Genomic DNA, 16,640 nt, shown 5'->3' on the forward strand with positions numbered 1-16,640 from the left:
AACGAAAATGGGTCTGGGTCCGTTCATTAAAGGCAGATGGAATAATTTAAGCATCTCTCAATTTTTAAACAAGGGGTGAGGGAAATTGCTTTAATTGTTACAGTGGGAACACCTAGGTAGTGTAGTGCAAGGTAATAACCATTTAACCTCAATGTCACAATAAATTTTGTCAGACTGAAATTTATTGGCCTGTAGAATAGTCTCAAAATGGAAAAATTTTGCGACCTGGGGTTTTTTTTAAGCTAGGCATTGCTGTAGCTAAGACACTGTTCTCTTTATTGGGGAGCGATGGACCCACTGACCAGAACCGGCATTCCTCTGCGCTTTCTGTGGCAGACACAACACGTACATCATATGTCAGGGCTATTTGGCACAATAGAGGAGTTTCACCCTGATGTCTGAATTTCTTTACTTTTGTGGGTTTGAATCAAATCCCTGAAGTTACTTGAACGTAGGGTTTTTTTGTAGCTCAGAATTAATAATAGGTCAATTGCAACTTTTCTTGTGGTCATGTTGCTGACAACATCTGTCTAATCTTACTCTCTGTGGCCTCTTGGAACATTCACTTTTAACACCCACACAGAGGAGATATTTCAAGAAATTTCCTCTGAAGTTTATACAAAGTAAACATTTTTTTTTCTCTGAAAAGTACTGCACAAAGCAGATCTTTCTCCATCAATTCATGCTGAAATTTCCTTGCATGCATTTCAGAACTCTTATCCTAGTCCAGAGTCTTAACCCAGTAAAAGCTTTAAATTTCACTTTTATGTTATATTAAAGGGTTTGTTGTTTTGTTTTCTTTTTTAAAAGTGACAAAATGGAACATCCACAAAGTGGTATAGGTTTGCATGGCCTCAAGTTGTTATCTTAATAATTCCTATGATCCATCGATTTCTCCTGCTTTCTCACCGTGTGTGTTACACACCTAGCAAAGCCAAATTTGTGCAAATTGTGTGTCATCTAAATCGTGATCTAAATTGCAAACCCGGTGATACTGCTTAATTCTGCCTAAAGAGTTACACCTATCCAGGTAATCTCTAAACTTTGGCCCATCGATCTCATTAAGAGCAAATAGCCTTCCTTTTATCGGTATATTATCTTTTTTAATATTTGTTTTTAGAAAAGAAATACAGAAATATCCATGTAGGTTTTACTCATAATCTTTGTTACTCTCTGGGGTTTTCAGGTAGTAAAACAGATAAATACATTTACAGTAGAGTTTTAATCGGTCCTTTTTCCCCTTCCCCAGTGACTCTAGTACTTTCATTTGTAGAGTATTTCGTATTACGTTAGTCCTATATCCTGTTAGTAGTTCTAAAAAACCCCATTTTTTTTTTTCCTAAATAACTGTGACCTTAGTATAGTTAAATGTTTCTCTACCAATGAGGAGGCCTTGCAAACATAAAAGTCTGAGCACTCTGGCAGTCTCTCCCTGAACTGCCTGTGTGCTGAAGTGTTTTTAGAATTAGACTATATTATGCTGCTACAACAGCTTAACCTTAAGCTTGAATATATCCATTAAAGTCAGTGACTCTCCCACATGTTTAAGTGCTTTGCTGGGTGATGACTTACATGTCACCATAAAATTCTGTAAATATGCCTGAAGGATCAGCTTTAGTTATGACTTTCCACAGTGATAAAAAAGGTGAAACAAGTACATTTCAACAAATCATGAATGAATCATGTAAAAGGTCTAGTTTAAGGGTCCTGGACATTGAATCAGGTCCCCGCTGTATTGCTAGGCAGAGTATGCTCCTTTCAGCAGCTCAGAAATTTCACTATCGAGTTTAAATTTCAGTCCGGTATGTAAATTTAGGGTTTTTTCTTCTCTGCAGTATCAAACTATAAAGTATCCTTCTAGAAAACGACCACCACCATCACGATGTAAATTTGCAGTACTGGTTTCAGTGCAGTGGAAGACGGGAAACATGCTCTATTTTGAAGATCACAGATGTGCTTTGTTCTCATGAGTAAATATTTTGGAATGTTGTAGTGGAAAACCCTTCCAAATATTTTGTGTTCAGCAATTTTTGTCATTTGCAACCTTATTATATTCCTTTTTCTCTGTGTGGAATTTCATGCTTGCTAGTGTGTAATATGTTAATTTAAAATATTTAGCTTGCACAGCAGAGTATGCCAATGCCATGCTTGTACTGAGCATAAAAACATGCAAAATACATGCCTTTTACTGAAGAGAGATTTAGCATGCTGTTTTCTTTTTAGATCATAGCTGAACTTAAGACAACCATTTCCTCTCTGACAGAGGAGAACAGCCGGCAGCAGCTTGCCGCAGAGCAGCGGCTCCAGGAAGTTGTACAAAAGTTTGAAGATAAGAAGCAGCAGCTGATTACAGATAATGACAGAGCAATCAAGGTAATCTGGGGATTTTAGTCACTGATGCTACTGGCTGTTTGAGTGTAATTAAAAGTTCTGCAGTGGGCAGATGAATGCAGGTATCGTTCCTGTTCACACAGCGCTCACTAATTCCATTCACTGGACCTTGACTTTGATGTAGCTGATGACTCAGGCTCTCTTTCCTCTAGCTGATCACATGCCTGCATAAAACATTTGGGTTTGGCGAGTCTAATCCATCCACTTCAGTCAAATAGTTGAAATTTTCCCGTTCTCTTCCTTTTAATATTGACTCAGGTATTTTATCATATTTTCAGCACCTTTATACAGTGCTTTCAGTACTTGGAAAAAAAAAAAAGGTGAAAAATAGGAGAGTCGAGTTGCACCCCTGAAGAGCCAGCAGTGTGGCACGGGCTTTAGCTTGGTTTTCACCAGGCGATCTCACCTTTCATGTTTAAGGCTGCAGTGAAGGAAAGTATGTTCTTAGGTTCCACTGAAAACAAAGTCTCTGCTAAATATGGGTGGAATAAAACATTTGTTATTTGTAACTTTTTTTCATTAGATTTCTACATATTTTGCATCGGAGTTGCATTCTCTGGTCATTTTCAAAGACACTTTAAAACATTACAGGTTCCGAATATTTGGACTCTTTTTCTTGCTGCTTTGACACCCTGATTCAAAGCAGCTGCAGAGAATCCCACCTGCAGAAGCAAGTAGAATTACTTTTTAGACATTTTTCATTTCGGAGTAGTAAAGAGCAATGGAAGGTTTTTGAAACTATGTAATCTGCTAGGGTTGACAACCAAAACACTTCATTAAAAGTTGTATAGAGGAAGGAATTTCCTTTTTTTCTTTGTAAAGACATTTACTAGTACCAAACAAAGAATTCCGTTACATCTAGAAACTCATGAAAAAATGAACTCCTACAGTTTTTCTAACTTTTTGTGCTGAAAAGAAACCATGGGAGTTTTTACATGTTGGAACTATCTGATGTTCAGTTACGGTACAGTTAATGTTGTCCTCTACTTCTGAATGATTTGCATAAGGAAATTAAGTTAACATTACTGTCTCATCATCTGCAGAGTGTTCTTTGCTTAATGATTTTTTTTTTTTTCCTTTAAGGAAAATATCTGTCTTTATTTGTGTGTGTGTGTGTGTTGAGGAACAGAATTTTCTTTCTGATCAATCTTTAGTCTCTTCTGTCAAAGGTATAACCTTATAGATGTTGGCTATAATCTGTTATCCAAACTGAATCACTAGCGGTAGCTTTTGTCACTAGGATCTGCAGATAGTTATATCATGTTATTTTGTGGTACAGGTGGATTTTTGCCAATTAGGAAAATGTGCTATTTGTAGTTCTCCACTTTTCCAGTGGCCACCAAGATATACAGAAACCCTGTGACAGTGGAATAGTCTTCCATGTAGTCAGAAATATGCTGTAATTCAACAGTTATCATGCATTATACCTTCTTGAGTTATATATTTGAAATACGTATTTTAGACTGTTTAGCAGCTTTTTTTCTTAGCACCTGGTGCAAGTGTTACTGTTGAATTTATGGATGCACCTAGACTAAATTACATTCAGTGGAAATAACTCAGCTGTTGGTAACAAGAGTTTCTGAACACTAATGATGATAGGTTGTATGAAATCCTTCTCCATGTAAATCTGTGTTTGGCTATTATAAACTTAATTTTGACATTATTACCTCAAAATGTAATGAAATACATAAAAACCAAAGGGGAATTCTGCACTGGGTTTCTGAACAGTGTCCCAGAGAGATTTTAGCACTGGTGCTGTGAGTGTGTTTTATAAGATTTGGTCAACTTGTGGAAGAAATTGCAGGAGCTGTTATGAACTTTGTTTAGTATCACTAATATTGTACTTTTAAAAAAAAATCTTCCTTTGAAACCACTGATTTAATGGAAATTTACTGAAAGCCAGATACACAAACAGAAAATTCTTAGGAAGGTAAACTGCTGTGTATGCTTGTGGAACCAGAAAGAGGTGTTTTTAATATTCGATCACTTAGTATTTTTAAAAACTACACATACTTCTAGACAAGCATATGCAGAAATACTTTGCTTTTTATTAGCCTGGGGCAGAAAAAATTGGTCTTGAAAGTGGAATCCTAGATGTCCTAGACATGGGGAACAACATCTAACCTAGGGCAAGCTGAAGACCTTGAAGGATGATTAGAGAAACATTCTAAAGACAAAGCAATTCTTAATATAGCATAAGCCTTTGAGAAGACTTAATATAATATAAGCTATCGAAAAGGCTACTGTTAAGAAAACGGGCATTTGCTAAATATAACATTGATTTAAACTAACATTGAGGAACAGATTGCAATTTCCTTTATATGGTATTGGGTTGACTTCCTGTAAGACCTTCCAATTATTATTTCCTTTCAAAGGGAGAAATACATTTTTACGGAAACCAACTGGCTCTCAGAGAAGTTTTGGATTTAGTCAGTGAAGTGATATCCAGATGTGGATGCCATAATACATGATTTTGATGTTAATTCAAATTCCTGACTCTTTGCTAGTTAAAGATTCTAAGATACAATTGTGGAATAATAACAACTATCTCCTTAATCTTTTTTTTTAAAGTAGTATCTTAAACATTAGTGAAAAAGAATAAATGAAACTTTTAAGAACATTTCACTTCTTTTGACAACCTAAAAACCGAATCTGAGCAACCTTTTTTGGCTTCAGATGGCCTCAGTTTGGGTCAGTTTGAGACAAATGCTTAAAGAACTTGGCATTCTGTATTACACTGTGATTTGTCTGGCCTAAGGGCAAGTTAAAGTTTGTGCTGTCAGAGTCATAAAATCAGGATAAAATTTTGGCTCTTCACATTCCTTTCTTGTGGCTTATAAAGTAACCAGTTTGGATGCCATCGAGTTGCAATGTCTAATAGCAAAGACCTAAGAAGCAATGGTCCGACAAGGCGTTGAACAACTGAGCGACTCCTGTCGCTGCCTTTTCGCCACTGTTGAGTTGGAGCCTGTTGGGATTACGACAGTGTTGACACAGAGGGCAATCCCAAAAGCACAGCTCGCCGTTCAGTGCTGCGTGGATATCTTTGCTTTGAACTTACCAGGACTTGCATTCTTTGGAGCAGAGTACAAGGACACTGCAGTTGGCCTGGCATGGGGCAAATCCAGCAAAGCTCACCTGGTCTCTGTGCCATGCCTCTCCTGTAACGTGCTTACACTTCAAAGATCAGGAACCATTGGTTTAGCCCATAGGATTAGTTGAGAGCACAATTATATTAATGCCCTGCAGATGCTTGGAAAAGTTGCTTAAATTGCCGTGTCTGTTAACTCATTTGTGATGCTTTAGACTGGGATTTTGGAAGGCACCCTCCAGTAAGGGTTTGGGTGCTGAACTCTTGAGAATGTCTATGCAGGAGCTATGTTAGTCATTGAAGTGTAGTGTAAACTTATTAAGGCTAAATTTAAACTAGCTTTCTTGCATCCCGATAGCAATCTAGCCACAACAACCCGGAGCTCAATACAGTCAAACGGTCAGAGCATTTACCTAACTCTGCTGCTGCTTTTGGCAGTGGTTACTGGCCGGACTCAGCAGTAGCATGAAGTTGATTGCATTGTAGAGCTACCTGGAGGTTATTTATGAAATCTCAGCCTTAGGTTTTTTTATGAAATCCTTTTGGATCCTGGGACTGAAAGTGCAAAACAGTCCTGGGATTGGAACTGCAAAACATGTTCAGAGTGTTTTAATGTAGAATTTGATGGCCAAGTGGGGACTCCATGTCAAAAAGTAGATTCTGGAAAGAAATGGATGATGGAGAGCATGCAGTGACAAACCCACAACAGAAAAGGGAGAAAATGATGCTTTTTTGCCAGAGGAACCACATTTGTTGTTTGGCTCATATTACAGATTCTAGGATTCTGTTATATCCCCTGAATTAACACCAAAATTTCATTAGCAAAACATGGTTTGAAGATGACATGTTTCAACACTTTGTGTGTCAGCCAGCTTATGATCAGATTAATTCTGTAAATAAATAAGACTTAAAAGATTTCTAGGAAAGAATGGCATATAATAATGTTCCCCTTCATGTGAAAAATTTTGAAACAGTTGTCTGTCTTTGTTATGTTTAAAAATGTTGAGAGGGAAAAAAATTAAAAGTGTATTTTATAGCCATAGCAGAACAAAGGAGAAAACTTCTGCTTTTAAATTATCTAGACCTATGTGGGCATTGCGTATTCTCAACATCACCATATATTTGTTAGATGCTGTCGTATCTTGGAGCAAAAAGACAATTTCCTCTATGCAAAGGTTGGACTGAGGGTTTTATCAAGACGGTGAAACTTCTCAGTGCAACCATAACAGGATACTTACTCTGCTGTAGTTATGCTTGAGTCAGTCCTTGTGTGGGGTACTCTGTTTCCTTTTATTCTGGAATACTGTTTCCACGGGGGGTGGGTTTACACTGATCTCACTCTATTTTGGCGTGTTGTGCCAGCAAATTGCCCCATAAAGAGAGTGCGTGGTCACCTGGGCTTGGTGCTCAGAGCACTCATCTGCTGCCCAGCCCACCCCTCCGGTCTGCCTGCGTCCTGCTGTGCCAGGGCGACATGCCTGGCCGCATGTCCTTCTTGTTTGATTTGCATAATCCCCCCTCCCTTTCATGTTTGGTTCCTGCTAAAAGCAAAACAAATTATTTTAAACCTTGGGATGTTTTAAAGCATTCAGAACATTTCTTTAAGGGCACCCGATATCTTTGTTTCCAGAAAGTAGTTGTCAAAATATACTGATGGTATTTACAAACATTTCTAAAATGCAGTGTATCAGAAAAACTGTGGTGTTAAAAATTCTGTGAACAAGCTAATTTTGCGTGTAGTTATATTTCATTATCAACCATGTTTATTAGCAAATTCCACTTGTAATTACAAATAATATTTTGTATTAAAAGAAAAAGCATGTCAGAGTTATGGGAACATTGACTGAGTGACTAGTCCTGCAGAAGTATTTAGTCTATTGTCCTCAAAATACCTCTTGGAATACCACCATTGTACTCTGCAATAGCCAATGTTGGGTTTAGTAAGAAATAAATAATTCTAATTTGTGGGTTTAAAAGTCCCGAGCAAAGCTAACTCTCAGTGTTTTAGATGTCCTTATTAGTGCTTATTAAGGGAGGAGAGGCATCAGAGAGCATACAACCTAAATTGACCTGATCTAGAGTACAGAGAAGAAGCATTTTTAGTCCTATCTTACAAAAGAGACGTTGGAGGGTAGAGCCTTGACTTTGTCCAAGGTTTGTGGCAAAGATGGAGATTAACTCCGGACTCCTGAGCTCTGGATCCATGCGTCAGTCAGCGCATCAGCCCTTCTGTGAGAACAGTTTCAGGATCCAAACAGTAACAAAACTGTAGAGTGGTTTTGGAAATGAGATCGCCCAGTGTTAAAGCTGCGTCTAACAAGGGCATTGCAGTCTTGTCAGACTCTTTTGAGAAAGCTGGGCCAGTTCAGTTCTTTACCTTTTTGTTAAGGCTGCTGACAAGTTTCCAAGCCGTGGCAAATAAAGGGGGAACAATTTACATGTTCAGCATTTTCTTTGTATTTACAGCAGAAAGACTGTAATGACTGGTTGTTGGGAAGGCTGTGAGCATGTGTAACTGATAGCACTGAGGACGTAAATTAGGAAAAAGAACCTGTAAGCTTAGTGTAAACTAAAAACGAAAACCTAAAACTTAGGGTAAAGTGAAGACGTATTATTTCAAGGACTTTAAGTGAGTCTTGACTTTCTCTCCTCTCCAGCATACGTTGATGCAGTAGGGTTAGCTGTTATAATCTAGACTACTGTTGAATAGCTGTGTAATAAACTTTTTCTAATAAGATCCACATTATTTATAAGCTTCTTTAATATTTTATTGTATTTTTTATTTAAACTCGGCTGAAGGTGTTTGGGGTTTTTTAGCTAACAGTGCCTGTGAAAAGGAGGTCAGTGTTTCACTGTTGAAGCTGACACTGACTCATGTCTTATAAGACATCTGGTCAGAACATGCATTACTGTTTGTGATGGTTCGATGGCCACAGACATGCCAAATTCTGTCAGTCATTGAAGATCTTCAGAGATGTGTATGTCACAAAGTTCTCCAGAGGGATCTCAAATCCATCTAATTGGTTTTGTGGCTAAGCATTACCATGATAAACTATTTGGCATGGTGAAATAAAAAGTTTTAAGGGACCCTCTTGATGTTAAATACATGGAGTGATTTTTCATGGATCTCTATTTCTTTGTCGCTGACTTTAGTCTATAATAATACTAATAACTCTGCAGTGTCTTTTATTAGCGGGGAATTACAAGGCACCAACATTTGTACCTTAGCATTGTAAAGCAGTCATTAAAATTTACTAGGCAAATAACATTATCTTGCTCATAATTTCCTATATTCTGTTTGATCAGCAGAGGAAATAGTGTCTTCCAAAAGGATAGGTAAATGAAATCTGCAGGGCTTTGATGGTTTTGCTTTCTCTTTTACCTGGGGTCCAAACTCTGAGGCACCTTTCACAGTCTTTGTTTATATGAATACCAGTTTCACCCAAATTCAGTCTGTTAGAGAAATGAGGGTTTAGCCCCAAGCTTATCGACTGTTGTTCATGCTCTGTCTCTTGATTCCATTACATGGTTATCTTTGAAAGGCTATATTGACACATTCATTATAAATGGTAATAAAAATAGGCTTATTTTTGTGTCAAGGTTAAACAGTTGTTAATCACAACTGAAATTCTGATTTTAAGAAGTTCTCTCTCCTTTTCATAATCATATCTCTCTTTCTGTTGCCACAGAAATTATTTCATTGTCTGAAGCATAGTACCTTCTCTGCAAAATTACAGGGTTTCAGATGTTTGGCCAATCAGGCAATCCGAGTGGCTGAGCATCTGTAAGTACTTTATAATATCTTTGACATGCTTTGTGAGACAAAGAATTGAGTCATCTTTTTTTCCTGCAGCAAGCTTTGCACTCTGGCATTTTTCTTGACTTTTCATGTTTCAACACATTGAAGAACTTACCATGGCCAACAGCAAAATCATACTTACAAGTTTTATAAAAGACTAGAACTAGTGCTTGCCTAGTCCTCTGAACTGCAGTCCGGTTTTATCCGGCAGGTTTAAAAGTTTGTGGTTTTACTTTTTTTCCTACGTTATCATTGCTGTCCTCAGTGTTTTGCTTTCCCTCCAGAAGGCACTTTGCTGCATGAAGTCCTTTTTATTCTTTTTTAGCCCTGGAAGGGATGCCACCTTACATCTACCAGTCTCCAAATTATGGAATTAAAGATTTCACAAATGCATAACAAAATATAAAGTCTTATATAGCTAAGCTATCAGTTTCTTGTAATGAGGTGGACTATACTAATTTTGCACTGGAAAAATGGTGACAAGGAATTAAAAACAAGCCATAAAATTCACTGCTTTTAACTGACAAGACAGGAGTAATAACACTGAATGGGGTCCTAGGCGATTAGAAAGGTAGAGAAAACACTTTTATTAGCATGTTAAGTAATACTGACATAAGCCTACGCAGCTGATAAAGGCAGACAATGCTTATAACTATGATATAAGAAAATGAAAATTAGCTGTTTTAAGGCTGCTCTGATGGTTACAGTTTACTGTTGCATTTCAAAGACGTTTTATTCTCCAAAGAGCACAGGGACTTTTATGTGGAGGAGAAAGTGGTGCTTAGAAAGACAGGGTTGGGGAGATACCCAGAAGTTACGAGGCAGACTGCCTGGGGGGAAGAGCCTGTGCTCAAAAGTCTGCACCTTTACTGGAGAGAAGAAAAAAAAAAAGATAAAGATAAAAACAAGTGTCTAATGTCCTCCAAACACAGGGCATCTGTAAAACAGTCTGTGCATAGGACTGTGTAGACTTTCCAAGGGCTGTTCTTTGTTCCAGTTCCAGTGAGTTCCTGGAACGCAGCCTCCTTCCCTGGTCCTGGAACAGCCTTGACTGCAGGGCTTCTCCAGCGTGTAGGTGGAAACACAATATGTGTGAACTATATATTCAACCAACAAAAGGTTGCTGGAGAAAATGACATCTTCAAAGCAAACCTTCCGTAGTCCACAAACATTTATTACTCTGTAGTAAAGATTTTTAAAGCCTGGCACAGTAACACAAGTTGCAGGGTTTGGCAAATAGAGATTTGGGGATGTGGACCTGGTCTACTTATCAACTTACATTTCCCTTAGATATCTTTCTCATGGTGTGGCTGATCCCAGGAGTGAGCCACAACAGCACCAGATTGCATTGGCCGATTCCAGCATGCCTACGCTATTTCCAGTATTTGCGTAAACATTTTTTGCAAAACTGTATGTTCTAATATAGGTTGCTTTTGGTTTTGTACTAATCATGGTGCTGGCTGCTCCAGAGAGCAGCATCTCCAGCAGGAGAGAGTCACCGAGGATTTCAGCTTTATACATTAAAATACTCTTGCCAAAATTTGTGTTGACTTTAGAAATCTTCAGATTCCATTTAGAATTTTCTGCTGGCTCTCCAGCCTTACATGTAACTAAAACTCAAGCAGATCAAATATCAGAGTGTTTTTTTAAAAAATGACAGACGAACACTTTTGAATGGCAGATCACAGTGAAATAGAAATATCTTTGTTAAACTTACCAAGTTTTTTCATAATAGTTGGGCTTTTCTTAAGCGTAACAGAGAAACCTGATGAATCCGATACCTGTACAGGGTAACTATTTACCAATATTTGAAGACAGGGTAGCAGTAGAATCAAGTGGTCAGTAGCACTCTTCCAATTTTTGGAAGGCATTGCCTTTATTTTCTATAACGAGAGTGTTTTTTTCCATACAAAATGAAATACCTATTGTTTCCTTAGCATTAAAGGATTAGTTACAAAGACCTACTAAAGGAAAGCAGCCAAAGCTGCTGTATTTCTGCCACTTTCTTGCATCAGTGGAGTTGAGAATAAAGGAACTTTCCAAGTTACAGTACTGTACTTGAAAAGGAAAAAAGTATGCGGCAACTTTTATCTGTGTATTCAGTAGATCAGATGGCAAACTCACCCAGACAGCCTAGCAGGGGAGCAGCTTCTGCTTTTCTCAGTAAGCCCTGAGTGGTGTAAAGCAGCACCAAATACAACATCAAAAGATACAAATATGCATCGAGTGTAAAGTTTGGGTTTTTCAAAACATCTGTCTAACTAGCACAACTTACATATTTGCGAGTTCTAGCTCTGGCTTTCTCATAGTTTCGTGCTCAGCAGAAGTGGCTCTTTCATCTAACAAGTTTGTGTAAGAGGTTAAACCTACACACTGTCACCAACCTGATCCTTCGGATCTTTGATATAAACCTATCCTGTTTCCTTCTAGCATCAATCGCCCTATTGTGCCCAGTGAGAAAATGTGAGATGTAGCTGTTAGCCAAATTTTTTCTAGAAGAACGAGATCATTTTAATTGAATGTTATTATCAGCCAGTTCTTGTGGTTTGACATGGATTCAAAATGAAGCAGTTCATCTGCTTAAAGAATGCATAGGCACTAATATAATAACCTCGGTAAGTTTTCGGATGCCTCCATCCTAAGGGAAATTGGTTTGACTTGCCCTTCAGTGGAAATTTTGTGTATTATTGGCAGCCAAAATAGCACTAGAGTCCAGAAACAGAATAAAATTCTATTCCTGTATATTGTACTTTGCTCCTTTTCCCATTAAAATTTGTATTGTAAACATTTTCAGTTAGGCCCTGTTCATCTTGTTGCTTTGCAGTTCAGGGAAACTGTCTCTATGTGTTTATATGGTACATGTGTATACAAGAAGGTGAAAAACGAAGTTTTATTGAAAATATACATTATTCTTTGAGCCTTTTGCACATGGATTCTGCACTTAATGTGCATACTCCATCTTGCATTGGAGTTTGGGATGTCCTAGGAGTGGCTTATGGTTGCTGATTCAGGCACCATCTACCCTGTGTTGATTCTCTTCGTTGATGAACAGGATTTGATATAGTAAATATTTTATTTGTTGACCCTCGAAAACATGCGTGAAGAAGACTGGGGACTTGAGGCTGAAGCTCATAGAGAAGACTGGGAACCTCAAGGCTGAAGCTTTTTCTTAAGCTCTTCTGTGCAGGCATCAATAGTTTTGTATCTTTGGCCTCTTCAGAAAGCCTGAGGTCTTCCAGTGAGGAGACTATTTTATGGAGCAAAAAGAGTTCACCTGTTTTCTTCTTCAGGGGTCTGTCTATTAAATTTATTCTTAGGAAAATGAAATAAGTGTTGCCTACAGGATAAAATTTAGGACTCTAAATGAGCTTCTTGGCAATGTCCCGTTTGAAACTGCCAGATAACAGAGGACTGGAAGAGCAGTAAAGCAGAGATTAGTCAAGCACAACAAAAGACTCGCTCCCCTGACACAACCACTTTTTAACTTCTTCTGTTACTAAAACTGTCTGCTTATTTTTAGTTCAAGCTTTCACAGCACTGAAGTCAATAACTTCAATTAAGTCAATATGTTAATAATTATGAAAGCAAATCCTTCAGCGCTGATGCATGTTCATGTATGAATCTAGTCCCTGATACAACACAGTTATCTGCAGTAGTGGTGAAGATACCTGTTGGAACTGCCTTCACCAGCTCGGCCAACCAACCAGGAGACCCCAAATTTGTATTTCTAATTTTGAATACGTCTCCTGCATTTGGCATCTCAAGAGAAATATATCTTCAGTGAAAACCCCAGATTGCCAATTATGAAGAATTCATTAAGATCTGCTGAAGTTCAAAGCAAAAAGGCCAGTTCCTCGCAGGTCAGGGCAGCTTTTTTTAATGGTTCTGCTGTGCCTCCAGCAGCAGCTCATCTCCAGAACCTGTTTATTTTTCTGCCAGGACTGCTGGCAGGTGAATAGAGTCACATCAGATCACCTCATGAGTATTTTTATGCTGGAAGCCTATGCCCTGAATATGTCACTTTCCTGGCCCATCGTGGCATGAGATCATGGGTTTCAAACCTGTCCGTGTTGGCCTTAGAAGACAAAACACGCAATGCACCATCCACTTCCTTTTTGGGATCTGCGGTAAAGTCACAACGGAGTTTTGCACTGGGGTTTGCTCTCTTACAGTTTAGACCATCGCAAAGGAATAACGCTTGCTGTGTGGGGAGGAAGGAGAGCATCACTCAATCATGTCCTGAAAACAAATTGGATCATTTGTGAAACAAAAATGAATGAATGCAAGTTCTTCTAGAACCAGATCAGGAGAAAACAAAACAGTCCCTTTTCCTGGGAAATAATTAGTTAGGACATGTCAGCACCAAAGCTTCACGCAGATATACTGTGGTTTAGGAAAGCATAGCATTTGCCCTCCTGCCAAATGGGCAGCAGTGCTAGTCCAGAATTCATCTGGCCTCCTGAGAGCCACTGTCTCTGGAGTGCAACGTTTTAATTTCAATAGAAGGTCATACTAGCTCTCTGTATTAGAACTGTGGAAAAGATGTTAAAGTCTGAAGTGCTGTAACATTTTGCTTTGTATTTTCTACATGACTGCTCAGGGACTGCCACGGGTGCCCATATGTGGTACCATGGCCCAGCTTGGCCCTTTTACTCCTGTTGCCAGTGTGACTCCCGTCTCACCCAGCATCCACCCTTCCACCACCAGGATCTAAACTGGAGGAGACACAGGAAGAGGATGCGCTTATTCAGGGAGGGATGATGTCTGCAGGCGAGTCCCTGATCTGTTGCACGCCTGTTAGGAGCCCCGGGCGCTCTCCATGTTCCTGCTCTCTTCCAAGTTTTTTATGTAAGAGAGGGTGAAAGTACAAACGAGAGAAAACTAAACATGGAAAGTGAGTTTGCTTGCTTACTGAGAAGCTTGGGAGTGGCAGAATGAAACTGTATAAATAAAAATTCAGGCTACCAAACGTTAGATACCTGCAGGAATACCTGCACAATTGGACCAAGCCAGAACTCTGCAGGCAGCTTGAAGGAGAAATTGAAGACGTGTATTGGCTCTCTCTGGCTTCAGAAAAAAGCATTGCTTTTCTTGATATGGCTATATTTAAATTCCTTATATTTTTGTTCCTAATGTTAATATCATTCCTATCCTTTACAGTTTTGCACTTGTAATTCAGTAAGGTAAAACAGCAATTACTGAAGATTATGTAACAATTTGAATCATATCAGTGGATTTTAATTGTCTGCATACCTGGAAACACCTTTGACCACAGCTGTGCTCTAAGCTCCAAGGAGCAACTCATACCTGATGTATCATTTTCTTCCTCTTACCAGGATAACACATCACTTCTACTTACATTTGTGTGGATCCGAAAAGCATGGAGGACACAGGAAAATGTGAAGTGATTGATGGGCAGAGAATACAGTGAGGTCTTTGTCCTCACTGTTAACATTTATACTTGCCCTAAGTGTTTACATGCTGCTTTTTCCTTTCTACTGTCCCCTAGCAGGTCTCCCCTCCGTCCTGAATCGTATGGAAATGTGCATTTGCAAGTCAAGTTTGGCATTGCTGTGGACTCATTTGCTAGCACCTGTCTCTAATAATCCAGCCTTCGTGGCGCATGTGAGAAGGCTGATGTCCCTTCTCCCTCTTTAACTTGCTGTTTGCGAAACCTGCCTCTGCAGAGGACAAGCTTATTTGTGCTTCCTTATCAGATCCTGAAACTAGATCAAGATTTATGCAACTTTAACAATACTGGAATTCTTAGTTCTTTCATACCGCACCATATATTGTTTTTCCTGCAGTTTATGTCTCATTTGTGATAAGGAAAAGTTTCTGAGTGTGCATAAAGTAGCTGGAAAGCTCTGCTCTTTGTGCTGCGCAGGTCTAATGAGAGACGTTAGTATGTAGCTGCACAAATGAGAAACCGGTGGCGCTTTAGAACTTGATCTGTTTTCTGTTATTTTTAATGCTTTTGCATTTTAAAAATGTCATCCATATAAGAATATTTGGAACTACTTACATATAAAAAAAAATAAGAGAAAATGAAAAGAGCCTGCCTTGCTTTTAGATGTGCCAAACAGGTTTGGCAGTCATTCGCTTAGCATTGATCAAGTGTTGCTCACCCAGACAAACTCTTGTAGCATTTTCTACCTGCGCAGAAACATCCTCACCAAGCATTTCTGAAACCAGAAGACACCACTTTGGTTATTTTTCCTGTTCAGAGCATTTTGGGTGATGACTGAAGTGTATTGTGGATACCAAGGTTTGGCACTTGTTCAAAATCCTGAAAGTCCTGTAGAAGATAAACTGCAAAGATTGTTTTGGCTCAAGGAAAATAGAAGCGGCTGTGCTGGGTCAAACTGGAGTCCATCTGTCTCCGTTTTCTGGGATATGGTATCTGATAACAGATGCCCAGGAAAGAGTATAAGAACAGGCTGAAGACTTAGGGACATTTCCTCGATGCACTTTCATCACTCATGACGGTCTGAGGCAAAACATCCCCACTGTACAGTTTCTGGGCTTGGTGTACCTCTTGGGAGTATTTTAACTGCCTTGTTGTGATCCTGTGGGAGTTCCTTGGAAGAAGCAGCAGAGGGATATCTTGGGGATGCTGGTTAGGTTCACAAGTAACTCAACAAAAACTTCTGCTCTGTGGCACTGAGGTCCTCTCCTATCTGTGCGTTTCCGCCTAAGACTTTTCTGCCACAGCAGAAAGATCTGCTAACCGAGTTAGCACAGCCTTTCAGCCATCATTCAGCTCAAAACTGCATCAAAAGACTTAACAACAAAAAAAAAAAATCAGAACTCCATTGAAATCAGATCTGCTTTGTCACAACTGTGATAAGAGCTCTTGACATTCCACTAAAACTGTACCTGAGACACAGCAATAGCTTTGGCAAGTGTTTTTCCCCTTTTCATCCTCTCCCTAGTTCGCCTGTATATAAATTACACCTAATTTGTTACCTGTATTGATGAAATTATCAGCGTCAAAAGATCAAATGTAGGGTGTTTGTTTTAAGTGCAGCCAAGCAGTTGCCTGTTGCGGTGATGCTCGTATCAGGGGTCTCTACCTGGGAATCCTCAGTCTGATCTTACCAGGGCTGGCTTGGAGGGGCACAGACCCGCTGGAAGTTTGCAGACCAAAATCGTCCAACATGCATTGTTACTCAGCTGTGCAACAAGTGTGGCTTTTAAGGGAAGCTTGGCCAATAAATTTAAGCTAGATAAATGCTTAATTTTTTTAATTGATGATTCTGGTTCAGCAAAAAAGATTACTTTAGAACTAAAGAAATAGGGTGGTGTGTACTCCCAGAAACAAGTTGTGCAGGAATTGGAGTGAAATGTTTTGAATAA

The 16,640-nt window shown here is 39.0% G+C and overlaps 1 protein-coding gene across 5 annotated transcripts in view; it reads left to right on the top strand.

Moving 5' to 3' along the window:
- The window catches only part of CEP112 (centrosomal protein 112), a 197,385-nt gene that overhangs the window by 126,205 nt on the left and 54,540 nt on the right, over nucleotides 1-16,640 (top strand). For all 5 annotated transcript variants that reach the window (XR_012996650.1, XR_012996651.1, XM_076354005.1 and 2 more), the window contains one exon: nucleotides 2,224-2,373. Coding sequence is in view for 3 of the 5 variants with exons in the window: in XM_076354005.1 (XP_076210120.1) it covers nucleotides 2,224-2,373 (150 nt within the window). In the remaining 2 variants the exon portion in view is untranslated. The remainder of the gene's footprint in view (nucleotides 1-2,223; nucleotides 2,374-16,640) is intronic.

This window comes from Aptenodytes patagonicus, chromosome 16 (assembly GCF_965638725.1).
Source record: "Aptenodytes patagonicus chromosome 16, bAptPat1.pri.cur, whole genome shotgun sequence".
In the NCBI taxonomy this organism is placed as follows: Eukaryota; Metazoa; Chordata; class Aves; order Sphenisciformes; family Spheniscidae; genus Aptenodytes; species Aptenodytes patagonicus.